General features: G+C 44.8%; 1 protein-coding gene across 26 annotated transcripts in view; it reads left to right on the plus strand.

Annotated features, from left to right (window-relative positions):
- MAGI2 (membrane associated guanylate kinase, WW and PDZ domain containing 2) overlaps positions 1-15,879 on the plus strand; it is a 616,514-nt gene that overhangs the window by 553,706 nt on the left and 46,929 nt on the right. For all 26 annotated transcript variants that reach the window (XM_053406400.1, XM_053406403.1, XM_053406409.1 and 23 more), the window contains 2 exons: positions 11,502-11,687; positions 14,754-14,910. In XM_053406400.1, coding sequence (XP_053262375.1) covers positions 11,502-11,687; positions 14,754-14,910 — 343 coding nt within the window. The remainder of the gene's footprint in view (positions 1-11,501; positions 11,688-14,753; positions 14,911-15,879) is intronic.

A 15,879-nucleotide genomic window follows, 5' to 3' on the forward strand; every position in this document is an offset into this window, starting at 1 on the left:
TTCAGAGCAACCAGCCAACCAGCCATTCTTTTTTTTACCCTACATGGTGTGCCATAGCATTAAACAAAGGAAGCGAAGAATAAATATTTAAATATGTTCAGTAAAAATGTTAATGTATTCACTGCAAGCCAGCCAAGGGGAGAATTCATTGAAAATACCAGTATGAAAAGAGAATTGTCTGTAATGTCAGGTAGACATTGTCTCCCTGGTCTTAGGATTTCAAATAGAGTCCTGCAGTTTTATTTGCAATTGTTAGAGCTGCCATGAATAAGTACAGCCCAAGAAATACCCACATAGGAGGTAACCTTTGGGACAGAACAGTAAGCAAGATTAGTTTGTGCATTTTAAAAAGGTTTTATCAGCACCAGCTTTCTCCTTGTATTATTGGAATTTTGTAGGCCTGGGCATTGGAAACAAGGTGACGTGCTGAGGGGACTTGAACTGGGAGATGCCTGGTTCTTTGCATCCTCATGGGATCTTGCCAGAGGAGGGAGATATGAGTTGCACTTCAGTGCAACCACTGCAGCCAGAGGTCAGGTGACTAAAGGGACCAATTGGCTTCTGCCTGATCCCATAAAGCATCTGACTCTGGTTTGGCTCCTCCATCTAAGCAACTCACTCAGGCATTGTTCCAGACTACCTGTCCCCGTTTACTCCTTAGCCTCTTCCTGGTGTCAGGAATGAGTTGTGAGTGCTAACGGAGTTCGGGAATCCAGCCATATTTACAGAGATTTATTGGTTTCTTCAAAGTATTTACAAGAGTTCAAAGAACGACACCATCACGATGGGTCAGTTGGTTCGACTGAAGTGTTTTTCCATTTCTTCCCCCAGCAAACCCATTTCCGGAGTCCAACCCCCCTCCTTCCTCTGCTACGAGAGTGGCTGGGCCTCGGAAATGGTTCCCCCCTCTCAGATTCATTGCCTCCTGACTGCCCTTTGTCTCCTTCCTCATCCGAGGAAGAGCAGCTGCTAATTAAAGGCACCGGATCTCTGTAAGTGCCCATTCTCTCCCCCTTCTCCCCCTTCTCTGCCTGCAATTCCCTGACACCTGGCTTGACTACCTGCCCAGTTGGTACCTGCCTGTCTGTCTCCAGATCATGAGCCTTGACGAGTCCAGAGGGTCTGCCTCCCTCTCTAATTTCTTACTTGGTAGCCTGGCACCAAGTCCAGTCACATAAATGCTCAATAATTTAAGAAGGGAGGTGTGACAGCCATGAGGAAAGTAGGTGAGCCAGAGCAGGTCTCCTTCAATGGCCAGCCCATTATGGGAAGCAGGCAAAATAGAAGAGCATATTGCCTATCAGAAAAAGTAATGTGGCTTTCCCTTGCAAGGGCCTGTCCTCAAGTGGCCACGATGTCCAGTCCTCAGCTATCACACAGGGTGTAGACTTCTCTCAGAGTGCTTGCTGCCACCACCTACTAAAAACATAAGATAAGCCTGCTGGATCAGGCCAATAGCCCATCTAGTCCAGCATCCTGTTCTCACAGTCGCTGGACAGATGCTTGTATTATTATTGTTATTATTATTATTATTGCAGCCCAAGCTAGCCTGTAAGCTAGGCATGAGCGTAGCAGCACTCTGCGCACGTGCAACTCCCAGAAACGGGCATTCAGAGGCATACTGCCTCTGACAGTGGAGGTTGAACATTGCCACCATGGCTGGTAGCCATCAATAGCCCTGTCCTCCATGAAATTGCCTAACCCTCTTTTAAAGCCTTACCATTTGGTGGCCATCATTGCCCCCCTTAGGAGCATGTTCCATAGTTGAACTTTGCACAGTGTGAAGAAGTGCCTCCTTTTCGCTTTCCTGAATATTACAGGCGTAGAGAAAGCAGTAGGACTCTCCTTTTACATCATGACTCAAGCACATCTACACCAAATATGTGGAATGAGATAAACAGAAGCAGCTGCAGGCCTGGCCTCCCAGCAGCCAGCATTGCTGCCATGTATTGGGATGGTGTGGGGATGGGGCACAGTAGCAGTGAGGCTGGGACAGGGCCAGTGGGGCAGCACTACTCTGGCCTCGCTGCTGCCTTGCCCCAGACCTGCCCTGTCCTTGTACACAGCGCAAACACACACACACACACAGACTCCCTGGTGGCCACTCCTGCCTTGGGATCCATCAAGGCCAGAACCCAGAGAGTTAAACAGAAACATAGATTTAATTAAGGAACAGAACATTCAGAACAAGTAATATTTCTCTACAGAGTTCTTACACTGCTAGTTTCCTGATTAAACATCACTGTCTATCTTGAAGTGTCATAACAGCTATCCTAACTCTATTAAATACCATCTCGTGTTCCCCTCAGTCTCTCTTGTCTGTCACAGCCAGCCTCCACTCTGTCATTCTCCAGCAGACATTATCAGTCACTCAACTCTAACTCTGCCCAGCTATCCATTCCACTCCACTAATGTCAGTCATTCTTCCACTACCTCGTCAATCACAAGAAGCAATCCCAGGGCCTCCGCCTCCAAAACAAATCCTCCCAGGGCATAGGCAGCTTCCAGCCATGCCTTTCCCAGATGCATAGCAACAAGGAGCTGTGGGGTCTAGCTCACCTGTTTCCTGCCACTGAGATTGGTGGATTTGATATGGTTTATTTATTTAAAATAGTTACCCAATACCTCTGCACTCTCAAGAGAGCCCTCAGGGCAGTTTGCAACAAATACCTTAACACAGTAAGAACCGAGAGCAGGAAAATCTTAAAGGGTATACATAGAAGCATCATCAAAAGAAGAGCATAGCTGTCAACCTTCCCTTTTTTGTGTTAAATTCCCTTATTTCAGCGCCATTTCCCGTTGCTTCCCGCTGCTATCCCAGATTGCTAGATATCCCGTAGACTGGCCCCTGGACAGGTAAGGCTGCTGATCCCTTATTTTCAAATCTGAAAGTTGACAGCTATGAAGAAGAGTATTAAAGCATCATTTACAAATCCTTAGAAGCTTCATGAAATAAAAACGTTTCCCTCTGCTAAAAACTATTAAAGACAGTCACACTTCCTTCAGGGAAGTGTTTCATAACTGGGCTACTTCCACCAAAAAAACCTTGTCCAACATGCCCAATATGGCAGCAGGGCAGAGAGCAGTGCTTCAGGTGATAACTGCAACTGGCAGGCAGGTTCATGTGAGAGGAAGCAGTCCTTCAGATATTCTGGTCCCTGCCTCTTTAGAACAGGGTTGGGGAACCTCAGGCCTGAGCGTCAAATGCATCCCTCCAAGTCTGACCCTCGGAAATCTCCTTAGGACACACTTCCTCTCCCCAGGTCATATCCCTTGCCACCCCTACTCCTTGAAATGTGAAGTGGCTGAAATGTGTCCTTGAATGTTGATAATGCATTTTGGTGGCCTGGGTGGAGGATATCAGGGAGTGTGTGCAGAAGCTAGCCCACTGTACAAACTGGCACTCGTTGCTCTGTCTGCTTTTGCCTCTGGCATGGGACCCTCATTAGGTTGCCCAAAAGAGAATGCTGGGCTGAAAACAATCAGTGGGGCAGCCCAAGCAGGGCAACATTGCTCTCCTGGCTTCCCAATGCTGTGTGTCACTACCAAGAGGTACAAGGCAGCAGGGAGTTCAGTGCAGTGTGGGCACAGCAACAGGGACTTCAAATTGGCTCTGCCACTGCACCTGAGAACTCCTCACCCCTCCAAAAAAAGTCCTGCATGTACACAAATAGCCCTTACACTGGTTTTAACCCTTGAGTGAGGGATATACGGTTACAGGACAGCTTCCATCCTCACTTCATCATATCTAGCATAGCTTTAACAAAAATGTTTCAGTGGAAGTATGGCAGGGCCGGCTCACCCATGAGGCGGACTGAGGCAGCTGTTTTAGGTGGTGGAATCCTGCAGGGTGCCGCCGGAGAAGCAGCAGCGGTTTCTGGCAACATCTTGCAGAGCTCTCATGAGATCTTGTGAGAGTTCAGTGAGATCTTCCTTCCTGGAAGCCTGATCCCTGGTAAGTGAAGCTTTGGCAGGGCAGGTAGACAGCACCTTCCCATTTCATCTCAGGCGGCAAAACGGGACAGGCCACCCCTGAACTATGGCATAAAGCCTTTATTCAAGGAACATAAGGTCCACAGGAAGGGAACATCAGGCAGTATTTTCTCATATCATCTTCCTCTGATAGCTGTGTACGTCGCATATTCTGGCTGCCCCACAACTCCTGGAGTTTCACTGGTGAGGACACATGAAGAAAAGGCCGCAGGAGTGATTGATAGTGGGTGTTAGATGGCAAAGAGGCATCTGAAGGGAAACAAGCTAAGCATACTGAGTTATGTGTTATATCTCCCAATTAAATCATGGCATGCTGGGAGTTAAAGCTGAATTAAAGCTCTCGCACCTATGGAGAATTGTGGGCACAATAAATATTCATGTGATCAGCTGTGTAACATATTGGAAAGGACAGCTGGCTCAGGAGGGTTTGTTGGCTTAGTTTTCTATCGGTTTCTGTTTACATTACAAAACTATTGTAAGAAGTTATTATCTGCCAGAGGTTATAGTACAGATACAATACAGGTTTGGATTCCCCAACACACACACACACACACACACACACACTCTCTCTCTCTCTCACCTGTTTGCATCTGACATTTACCCAGTGTACAAAAAGAAATGTGAGAAAACAGGCAAGTGACTTTTTACAAAATACAATCTCTCAGCTGTTAGGGGAAATACATACAGAACAGATGAAAAGACACAGTACTTGTAAAAGTGAGAAACATTATTTGTCACTGACACCAGCTTGTAATGATCAGTGCTTTCTGGGGGCATGCTGTGATATTAGCCGGAGCTCAGTATGAGTTTAGTGATTTTCTGTCAAGAGAAATAATTTTTGTTTTAAAAAGAAGAAGAAACAGAAAGGTACGGTGTTTTCTTCAGCACCCAGTGTTTCTTCTAACTTTCTGCATGCAAATTTGGAGGGAAACAAGAATATATTAACAACTCAGCATTTTTTATATTGTAATATTTTATTGTTTTGTTCTTATTTTTCTTGTAGTTCCCTTCAATAAAACCATGCAGAGATTTTGGGGTGAGGGTTAAAATAGCACATTGAAACCTTGGGAGATTTTCATCCCATGATGTAAAACAGTGAGAGGGTGCTCTACCCTTCAATGAAGGACACAGCTCTGAAGAAATATCCCTTAGTCCTTATGGAACTCCACAAAAGTGGCCTTCATAAGGAAGAAGCTTCAAAAGATCATTGGACTGAAGTGCCTCATGGTCTGAGGGCATGTGATGCAGTCATCTTGCTGGTACTAAGCAGCTCTGGGCCTGGTGAGTGTCTACATGGGAGAGATTGTCCGGGAATCCTATGTATGGCCCTTTCAGTTCCATGATGGAAGTTGGGTGACCTGTAGAGATGAAATTATATACATAGACATAGATATGTATTATGTCTGTGTGTATGTGGTACATATCTATATCAATAAGTAGATGATAGATAGATAGATGATAGATATCTTCACACCAAATATATGTAATTAGCTGCAGCATAAAATAGGATATTCCACTTTTTCTGTTATTGAAGAATAGGTAATAACATTTCGCCTGAACTTCCCCATTTCAAAACTGCCTTTTGTTCTGATTCCAGTCCAGCGAGCCCCTTTGGACATACAAAAGGGCATCACTTTACCAATTGGTTTTTCCCATGCTCTGCCTCATTCTGTACTTTATTTACTTCAGAAATTGCTTCCGAAGCTCTTCTGAATTTCAGAAGCCATTTGAGACGCCATGTATGGTGGCAGCGAATGTGCTGTCAGGGAATGAAAGGAGTAGAGTCTCTTGGGGTCTGCGGAACTGACTGCAAGCTCCTTTCGATTGGAGACCACACCTGGAAATGGCAGCTCATATAATAGGCAGCTGTCAGAGCTGCCCGAGGTCCCAGCTCACAGAGGACCAACGCTGCTTCGTTGTTTAGTATAAAAGTCTTTATTGAAGTTCAGTTTCACTTCCACAGCCGCAGCGTGCAGCACTACGTCTCAAACTTTAGACCACCGAAGCTCCGTCTGAATCTCCTCCCCCCTGACACCAGTTTAAGATTCTAGCCTTGCTCCACCTCTTCCTTTGTTCTTTCCTCCTCTGGGTCCGCCTGCTAGTCGGAGTCTCACCCTTCCTAGACTCCTCTGACGCTGAGTCCCCTGACTCTTCCCCCTCCCTCCGTCGGGCTTTAGGACCTGGCTCCCAATCCGGGTTTTCTGCTGTCCCGCGCGCCTGCACATTTGAACTTGGCGCGCGCGCCCAGCCTCCCACTTTCCTTCTGACCGTTACACTGCTGTCACTGCTCCCTCCTTCGGGGAGGCTAGCTGGAACTGACCTCCCCTCCGTTTCCCCACTTTCCGATGGAGGCGTGGTCAGCCCTGACTCATCTTCTCTCCCCGCTGGAGGAGACGCTGGTCCTGACACATGTGACTCTTCCCCCCCACTGCGCTCTGGTGGGGGAGCTGGTCCTGATCCCCCGCTGCTGCCTTGGGAGTCCCCGCTGGCCCCTTGCTTCTGGTGCGTCCCCCCTGGGACCCCCCTTGCCCTCACCATCGGCACCCCCTTCTGGGAATCTTCTGATTCGCTGGAGAAGCTCATGGAATCTCTCGGGTCACTGTCATACTCCCCTACGCTCCCCTCGGATTCCTCTCCTTCGCTCTCCATTTCCTCTCTCCCCTGTGCTTCTGCTCCTGAGCCCCTGACAGCAGCTAAAGGTCTCTAAGTCTATAATGGTTTGTAGAAGTGTGAGAGACATGATTAATACAGAAGAGAGGTTCATTAGCGTTATGGTAATTAATATATGCACTGACTGTTAGTATTTGAGGCTGCAATTTATACCATCAGTGTTCCTCCTATTCCAAGTGTGAAAGGATGCACATGGCAGGGAAGAGGCTAGGCGGAACCTTCCTCATGGTACTTTTTTCCCCTCGTGCAGAGAATTTGTTTAAAAATGCTCTATGCATTTTTGAAATGGGAATAAGTTGTTGTTGTTTAGTCGTGTCCAACTCTTCGTGACCCCATGGAGCAGAGCACGCCAGGCACTACTGTCTTCCGCTGCCTCCCGCAGTTTGGTCAAACTCGTCCCCTTCTCCTTGTGCCCTCCATCTTTCCCAACATCAGGGTCTTTTCCAGGGAGTCTTCTCTTCTCATGACGTGGCCAAAGTATTGGAGTCTCAGCTTCAGGATCTGTCCTTCCAGTGAGCACTCAGGGCTGATTTCCTTAAGAATGGAGAGGTTTGATCTTCTTGCAGTCCATGGGACTCTCAAGAGTCTCCTCTAGCACCATAATTCAAAAGCATCAATTCTTCAGCGATCAGCCTTCTTTATGGTCCAGCTCTCACTTCCGTACATCACTACTGGGAAAACCATAGCTTTAACTATATGGACCTTTGTTGGCAAGGTGATGTCTCTACTTTTTAATATGCTGTCTAGTTTGTCACTGCTTTTCTCCCAAGAAGCAGGCGTCTTTTAATTTTGTGGCTGCTGTCACCATCTGCAGTGATCATGGAGCCCAAGAAAGTAATATCTCTCACTGCCTCCATTTCTTCCCCTTCTATTTGCCAGGAGGTTATGGGACCAGTGGCCATGATCTTCGTTTTTTTGATGTTGAGCTTCAGACCATATTTTGTGCTCTCCTCTTTCACCCTCATTAAAAGGTTCTTTAATTCCTCCTCACTTTCTGCCATCAAGGTTGTGTCATCTGCATATCATTATTGATATTTCTTCCGGAAATCTTAATTATGGGAATAAGTAGGAGTAAACAAATGACAATGTAAATGGCACTGAAACTACATGTAAACATGCAGGAGTCCCCTACTCTTATGGTAGCTTATTTTAAAGCCGTAAGCAGCCTGGGATGGTAGGGGAAGGGCTTGCTTAATCCTTTCCCATCCAGCCATTTTACTGCTCAGAATTCATTTCCTTAGCTTTTTCTGCTCTTACAGGAATAGCTGCGGCTACCATTATCTTTTCTCCGGCAGAGTGAAAAGCAGCTGGGAAGTGGGGATATTGACTGGAAAAATTGCCAGAGGAGAAAGAATTGAACTGCCCTTCCTGCCCTCTGTAAATCTATTCCTGCTGGTCCTCTGCTCAATACTGCAAATCTCTGAGGCTGCTTTTAGTTTTGGTTTTGGGTTGGGTTTTTTTAAGAATCCAAGGGAACAATACATGTGCAGACACAGGAAATAGAAAAGGAGGGGGGAACAACAGTAAATAAAAGGGGTAGGAAGATACATTGCAAAAAGTGGTTTTTTTAATAAAAAGAAGAAGAAGAAGCAAAGAAGCATATAATTTTTGCAGTTAATGGATGGATGAATTGGTCATCAACAAATGCAGAGCATGAAACAGAAGTTTTACAAACACCAGTAACTGGGGTATTTCATTCATCTTAAAACAGATGCAAGGAGATGTTAACATGGTGGTATTTACAAACAAGTGATTTCTCCCATGTGCATTTGAGAGGTGATCAAAACCAGTTCTGTACCAATGCCTAGGCTTGCCATGTTTAAAAAAGTAAAAACCAGGACATCCTGTTGGTTTGTTTTTAGGCAAACCATCCAAATATATGGCAGCCCTAGCAATGCCTCCATATAAATTTTCATTGACTCTTAGAACACATTAGCACAACCTTTTGATTTGCACATTTGAATGGCCCAGGATGAATGATAAAGCTTGTAGGATAATACTCATTTGCTGCTGCTGGGCTGAACACGGCACTTCATTATGTGACTGTAACTGCCTCCTAAAAACTGGAAATAGCCAATCCAAACTGTACTCAGTACATGCCTAACTACAGTCATACCTCGGGTTGAATGTGCTTCAGGTTGAGCACTTTCGGGTTGCGCTCTGTGGCAACCCGGAAGTAACGGAGCGTGTTACTTCCAGGTTTCGCCGCATGTGCAGACGCTCAAAATGACGTCATGCGCGGAAGCGGCAAAACACGACCTGCACACACGGAGATGCGCTGTTGCGTCTTACGTTCCATTCAGGATGCGAACAGGGCTCCAGAACGGATCCCGTTCACATCCCGAGGTACCACTGTATAGTGGTCAGGTTTTCCCCAGTCTTTTGAGTTCACAGTAGTACAGGACAAAGGAAGCCCTGGCTGACTAAAATCTGTGGCTACTACAGGCTATTTTGCCTGTCCAGTAAATCTGTTTCAGCTTAGATCTTAGAATTAATAAATCAATAGGGTTTTTTAGAGTTCACATATTGTTGTTTTATTTTAAATTGAATAATTTGCAAATATCCAGACTTTCTTGCATTTCCTTAAGTGTGTCTGTAAAGCAGAGCATTAAATCAAATTACAATTTGCTTAATTAAAAGGGCTTCAAATACTAAAGCACTAGAAATTAATGAGAAGGAATTAATTCTGTACTAAAAGCCATGCATCGTTATTTTGTTTCTTGAAAAAAGCCCTATGAAAGCACTTTTTGCTTGAAAATAAAACTATAGTTCATCAGCAAGTTTCAGAAGTTGTATTCCTGATATTGGCTGAGGAAGTGTTTTAGCATGGGGCAGTGGTGAATTATGTTGCAAAGCGTCCAACTTGACACTTCATTTTTAATCTAACGGTTAACATCAACAGGTTTAGATGTAAAAATGGATAGACTTTCTGAACTTGGGTTGAATCCAGACATTCCCTTCTTCCAGCAGAGAAGCTCTTTCTATTAGAGGGAAGGAACATTTGGATCTAGCCCCTTGTGAAGAAATCTCTACCCTAGTGACAAAATCTCTATTCATTTGTCCATGTTTTTGTTTCATTCTAAGGACCAAAGGTGCAATCCTGTTGTGCCTACACATGTAAAACAGCATGAAGAGGTGCCACGTAGAAGCTACAGTAGTCCTGACCTCTCCTGCAGCATTACTGCTTTGCAGGCCTGCCCCACTATGGCTGGGAGCTTCTCAAGTCCTTCCAGGTCTCTCCTAAAAGTATCTAGAGGCATCACCTGCGGTCCTGGCACACAGGCTGCTGGAATAAACAGGAGCATGCAGAGCCCTGGAGGAAAATAAGTTGCTCGATGCTCCCAGGTTAGGCATGGAAAGCCATTCTGTGGTGTATGTGGCCTGGTTGTGATGCAACACACTGCATACTGCAAAGGTGACCCTGGGTTTTCTGTTCACAAATCAGTGCTTCATATATATAAGAGAAATTAACAAATCTTAGGTTTTGCCTGCAATGTCTAGTTACCTATTGCCTTCAATATGCTTTTTCTCTCAAACTAGCTTTGGGATGCTTGCCTCTTTGTGCAATATTTACAAGCATTCCATATTTGTTTAATTTTACCTCCTCATTTGCATCGTACCGTAAGAGGAATCAGCAGAGGACAATCATAAGCTTTTTCATTGGACAACTTTGTGTCATACCCAGCATGATCAGTCCTGGGTGGTGTTATGTACTGAAGTTCTCACCCTGGGCCAGCAGGGGGATACTGTAGATAGTTTTCACTCAGGTCCACGTCAGTTATTTTAGGCGGGAAACCCTGGGTTGTTGTTGCTACAATGTTGACAGCCGCCTGCCTATAAAAGCAGACCGGCTGAGCTGTTTGCTGTTCAGTTCTGTCCAGCTTACAAAATAAAGAGCTGCTTTGGAGAAATCGCTGTGTCGTCTGCTATGTTCGCCCACAACTTAACAGGTGGGGTTACAATACCTGTGAAAGAGCAGTTGTGTAGTTTGGGAGTGCTCCTTTATCTCAACCCGAGGTACTACTTCCGGGTTAGTGGAGTTTGTAACCCAAAGAGTTTGTAACCCGAGGTACCACTGTGTGTGTGTGTGTGTGTGTGTGTACAGTGGTACCTCGGGTTACAGACGCTTCAGGTTACAGACTCCTCTAACCCGGAAGTAGTACCTCAGGCTAAGAACTTTACCTCAGGATGAGAACAGAAATCGCGTGGCAGCAGCGGGAGGCCCCATTAGTTCAAGTGGTACTTCAGGTTAAGAACAGTTTCAGGTTAAGAACGGACCTCCAGAACGAATTAAGTTCATAACCCGAGGTACCACTCTGTGGGTGGGTGTGGGTGTGTTGGCAATGAGAAAGGGTGGAGTAGAAATTTCCTAAACCAAAAAGTAAAAAAAATGTAAAGACCTTTGAATCTCTGCTCTTCCAATTGACCTTTAGTCAACTAAACGGACGGCAAAGGGGAAATGCAGTAAAGGAAAGACATTGTCTCCTGGTTAATCTTGAAAAGAAGACTTATCCCTAATGAATGTCATGACTTCCAAACTGATGGTGGATACTTTACTTTGTTATCGGCATAAGCTCCAATAATGCTGATTTAGCTGTTGAGATTTTAGACAGAAACCCAAGCACACTGAAGTGGACGTGCATTCGGTGGGGGGGGAGAGAGAGAGCTGGATGCTGCAGCTGATTACAAAGCACAGTAAGACCGTCTAGACATTTCCCACTGGAACCCATTTTGCCTACATGCAAACATTAGTTTACTTCCTTGTACCTGCTATCTTGTATCGACTACCGTTTTAGGTTAACTGTGCGGGTATATATATATTTCCTTTTCTTTTCTAGCTGTACCCCATAAAATAGGCCGGATAATTGATGGAAGCCCCGCTGATCGCTGCGCAAAGCTCAAAGTCGGAGACCGGATCTTAGCTGTGAACGGCCAGTCTATTATTAACATGCCTCATGCAGATATTGTGAAGCTAATTAAAGATGCTGGTCTTAGTGTAACTCTTCGCATCATTCCTCAGGAGGGTAAGTAATTGACCCTTAAAACCCTGGAGGAAAATGGAAGTAGCAACCAATTAATCTGAACTGCACCCCTGGGAAAGTGAGGAAGTTTTTATATGTGCAGCCAGTGCGTGGCATTATATAAATGTTACTGCTGGATCCCCGCAGACCTTGCCAAAAGAGAATCTGAGCCCTTCAAAAACACTTCAAATGGCAAAAGTATCTGTGAACCACCAGGAGAGGCCTTGATAAAGCACTGCAGGGTTTGCTCCTTTGCCTCCTGGGAGAACTAACATTATACAGCAGTTGGAAATAATCACTAGCGTCCCCTGTTCCATTTTCACCCCACTTTACATAATTGCAACTCCACTGACGTCAGCTTTGCTTGGGTTTTTTTCCCTCCCAGTTGTGCAACTGAGAACAGATTCAAAACCACAGGAGCACTAACAGAATGACTCTTCAGCATTAGGAACTTGTCCTTCCAATGGTTTTGTACCTTGTGTACTCACAGAGTGGGTGTTAAATTCTGCCCAAAATATGAGGCGAGCATTCTGATCTAATGGCGGTAATTTTGCTCATACCTTATTGCCTGGAAAGGCATAAATTCATCCTCCTTCCCCACTGGAAGCAACATAAGATATAGATTCCCCCCCCCCCCCCAGTTTATCAGTTTGTCTCTTGTCACTGAATTAAAATGTTTTAAAAATATAATAAGTTTCACTATTTGATTAACTTAAACAGGCTGGATTCAAACTAAGTTAGTTGCACATTTATCACTGAAATCAACATGAAAAAATCATGTTCCATTAAAATAAATGAAAATCTAGTTCGACTAACTTCATCTGGATCAAACCCAATGATAGCAAGACCGGCACTACCATTAGGCAAGCTGAATCAGAAGGTTAACGGGCCACTAGCAAATGATTGGTCATTTTCATTTATTATATTTTTACCATTGTGAGGCGCGCTCTGGATTTTTTGCCTCTAGTACAACAATGTCTCTGGCTGTCCCCACTGATAAATCACAGTACTCTGTTGTTGTTTTTCTTCTATAAGAAAACTTACCTTTCAAGAAGGCTGGGGGCACTTTGGGGGTGGGGCTTAGAACCCTCTGAAGGCAAATCAAGTGTCTTCCTTAAATGCATCATGCGAAGGGCCATTGCTCAGTGATAGAGCACATGCTTTGGATGCAAAAGCTCCCAGGTTCAGTACCTGGCATTCTCCAGGTAAGGCTGGGAAGTTTTCCTGCCCAAAACCCTGGAGAGCTGCTATTAGTCAGCATAGACTAAGCTAGATGGACCAATGATCTGACTTGATATAAGGCAGCTTCCTGTGTCATTTGCAACCCGGTGCTGCTCCCCTACCCAGTTCCCAAATTTTGGTACTGATAGCTAGCAGTGGCTGGCTGGACAGCAGCACTTACCTGATGTCCCAGTGCTGGCATTGCTGCAGTGCCCCAAGAGAGGGAGGGGCAAGGAGGTGCCGAGGTTGGCATAGTGCAGACACATCGACAGGAACACCGGATTGGCTCTAGCTGTGTGTTTGCACCACACTGACCTCTCCCTCTTGTTATGCCTCAGCAACACCTGCTGCTGCTTCTGCTGCTGTTATGGGCTTATGCAGAGATAAATACGGTTGCAGACTATGCAAGACAGCTTGGAGAAAAACAGATTTCTCTCTAACCACCTCTGCCCACAAAGCAATCAACATTTGGCGTGACAATTGTGTTCTTAGAGGTACAGGGACAGGAGATGAGTTCTGTTTCATTAAGTAGTCTGTGTAGCTTTACATCCCAGTAGCACAATACTAAAAGACTAGAGATGTTGAATACATAAGTTGTGTGATTCTGTAGCAGTCTGTGTTGCTGGATGGATAACTTCTTTGCTTCCTGGAGATATTTTCCCTATTGGAAGTGCTACAGTATGAAAAAGAACACTATATCCTACACACATTTACAAATATTTGTTAATATCTTATGCACCTAAGAGGGGCTGACCTTGTTTTGCAATGGCAAATGTTTAGCTGAGTTCAAAGCCAGCTGATCTAGCCTACATAGTTTTGCTTTCCTGCCTGTTTTATTTGTCTAAATGTGCACTGCCCAACAGATTCAAAATGGGTAATAGCAATTGTACAGTAATAGCTTGCTAGATATTTAGGTGCTTAGAAGTTAAACAGAGCATGGAGAATAGAAGAAGGAAAACCTAAGAAAACTGCAAAGAATATTGTGGCGCCTTAGAAGACTGACAAAGATTTACTGTGAGATAGGTTTTTGTGAAGTTGGGCTAAGAAAAAGCAGGGTTTTTCTGAAGATGTCTCTATTAACCCTACTTTCCTCCACTCATTCAAATGCATTAGTTCTATTCCAGTCCAAATCCTTCATCCCCTTCTTGCTGAGTAAATTAGGCTGCAATCCTGTGCACACTTCCTCATGCACATGAACCCTGTGGGAAGTCTGTGATTGGTCTGTTAGTCATTCAAAACAGATCTTGAACATAAATTTGGGAAAGCTATTATCTGTGGCCAAATGGTTTTGAATCCAAGCAAGATTTCTCTCTTCCAGTTTCCTTTCCTTTCACTGTCATCTTCCTCTCCTTCTTACATCATGCGTCTCAGGTCCAGGGGTCCAGATTTGAAAGCTTGCATGAGCATGATACTATCTATGAAAATCTTCCATCTGATACTGTTGTGCTCATGTTTTAGACGTGTGGGCCTAAGCCGTCTAAAGGTTCAACTGCAGAGCTGTAGTGAGCTGCTATGGTCTCTCATTTTCTCTCTTTTTCTCAAAATGGAACCTTTCCATATTTCTCTCTGCCCTTGGAAGGAACTCTGAGAAATGAAATGCGTATGTCAATTCCAACTGGGTTTTGAATAACACGCATGCCAGCCAGAGCAGGATGAGATTTCAAACACGGTCAGATGAAGCTTTCTAAGTTCAGGTGTCTTAAAATCTAATTACAAGCCATGATAATAAAAGCAACAGAACATAAATTGCCTGAGATGGGGTATGACACAGCAATGATTGCCTCCCTTTGCCCTTTACTAAATGCCACGCGGTGACAGCTCTCTAATCACCAGTCTTCCGTTATGCAGAGCTGAACAGCCCAGCTTCCGCACCCAGCTCAGAAAAACAGAGCCCCATGGCGCAGCAGCACAGCCCCATGGCTCAGCAAAGCCCCCTATCCCAGCAGAGCCCCGTAACACAGCCAGCGCCTCCACAGCCTCTCCAGTCCCAAGGACACGAAAACAGGTAAGGAAAGAGCAGGTGATCCAGCATTCTGCTTCCTCCAGGTATACAATGAAAGACTGTGATTCCCTAATGGTGGGTTTGGGAGACCCTTTGGGGGAAGTGAAGGGGGCGGCTCAGATGTAGTCAACATTTTGGCTCAGATCAGAATAGCCCTCCCACAAACAGAAGGGCTCTTTCTGTCCGCAGAAAGGACCATGATCAGGAGAGGCTCCCACTCATGGAAGGAGAAGGGAGCAGTTCCCCCCAAGTCTTCTCTTCTGTTTCACTCCCCATATTGTTCCAGAGCATATTTTTAAGGAACAGAAGGAGCTACAGGGAATAAGTCAGGGAAGTACCTCCCCAACTCATTCTGTGAGAGGGACCATTCATTGAGCAGAATTCCTCTCACGGTCTACCTGCATCCAGCCCTTTATGCTAATGAAACAGTGCATAATTTGGTGATGACGTATCCGTTGCTGTGAGTGGAACCTAGCGCAAATGGCACTTTGCCTATGTAGTAATTGCCAAAGCTTTCATTTGATGACTTTTGACATGATTTTACCTTATTCATGTTAAGAGTTCTTATGGTACTGCCTCATAATATTATATCACTGGTTTCACTGCCAGATTCCTGACAATATGACTTGCATTGTTGCCATAGAACACCTTATCATGTGAAAATGGTGCACAAAAGTTACTTTGATCAGAAGTGGTCATGAGAGTCAGATATGGTTATGATGCCGTTCCATCTTTTTAATCTTAAAACTGAGTCCCTCTCATGAGCCACACAAACAAACCAGTATTAGAAATCATTTTCTCAAGCAAATTTACAGCTTTCTTGGTTTATAGCAGATCATTAATCTCCAAATCATTTCTCCATGTTAGTTACCAATCTACTTTTTTGTATCCCTCATAGACACAAGTAAGAAAGCTCTACCTTAAGAGAAAGTATCAGGTTAAAACTTCTATGGCCATTTTATAATTTCCGGA

This window comes from Podarcis raffonei, chromosome 10 (assembly GCF_027172205.1).
Source record: "Podarcis raffonei isolate rPodRaf1 chromosome 10, rPodRaf1.pri, whole genome shotgun sequence".
Lineage (NCBI taxonomy): Eukaryota > Metazoa > Chordata > Lepidosauria > Squamata > Lacertidae > Podarcis > Podarcis raffonei.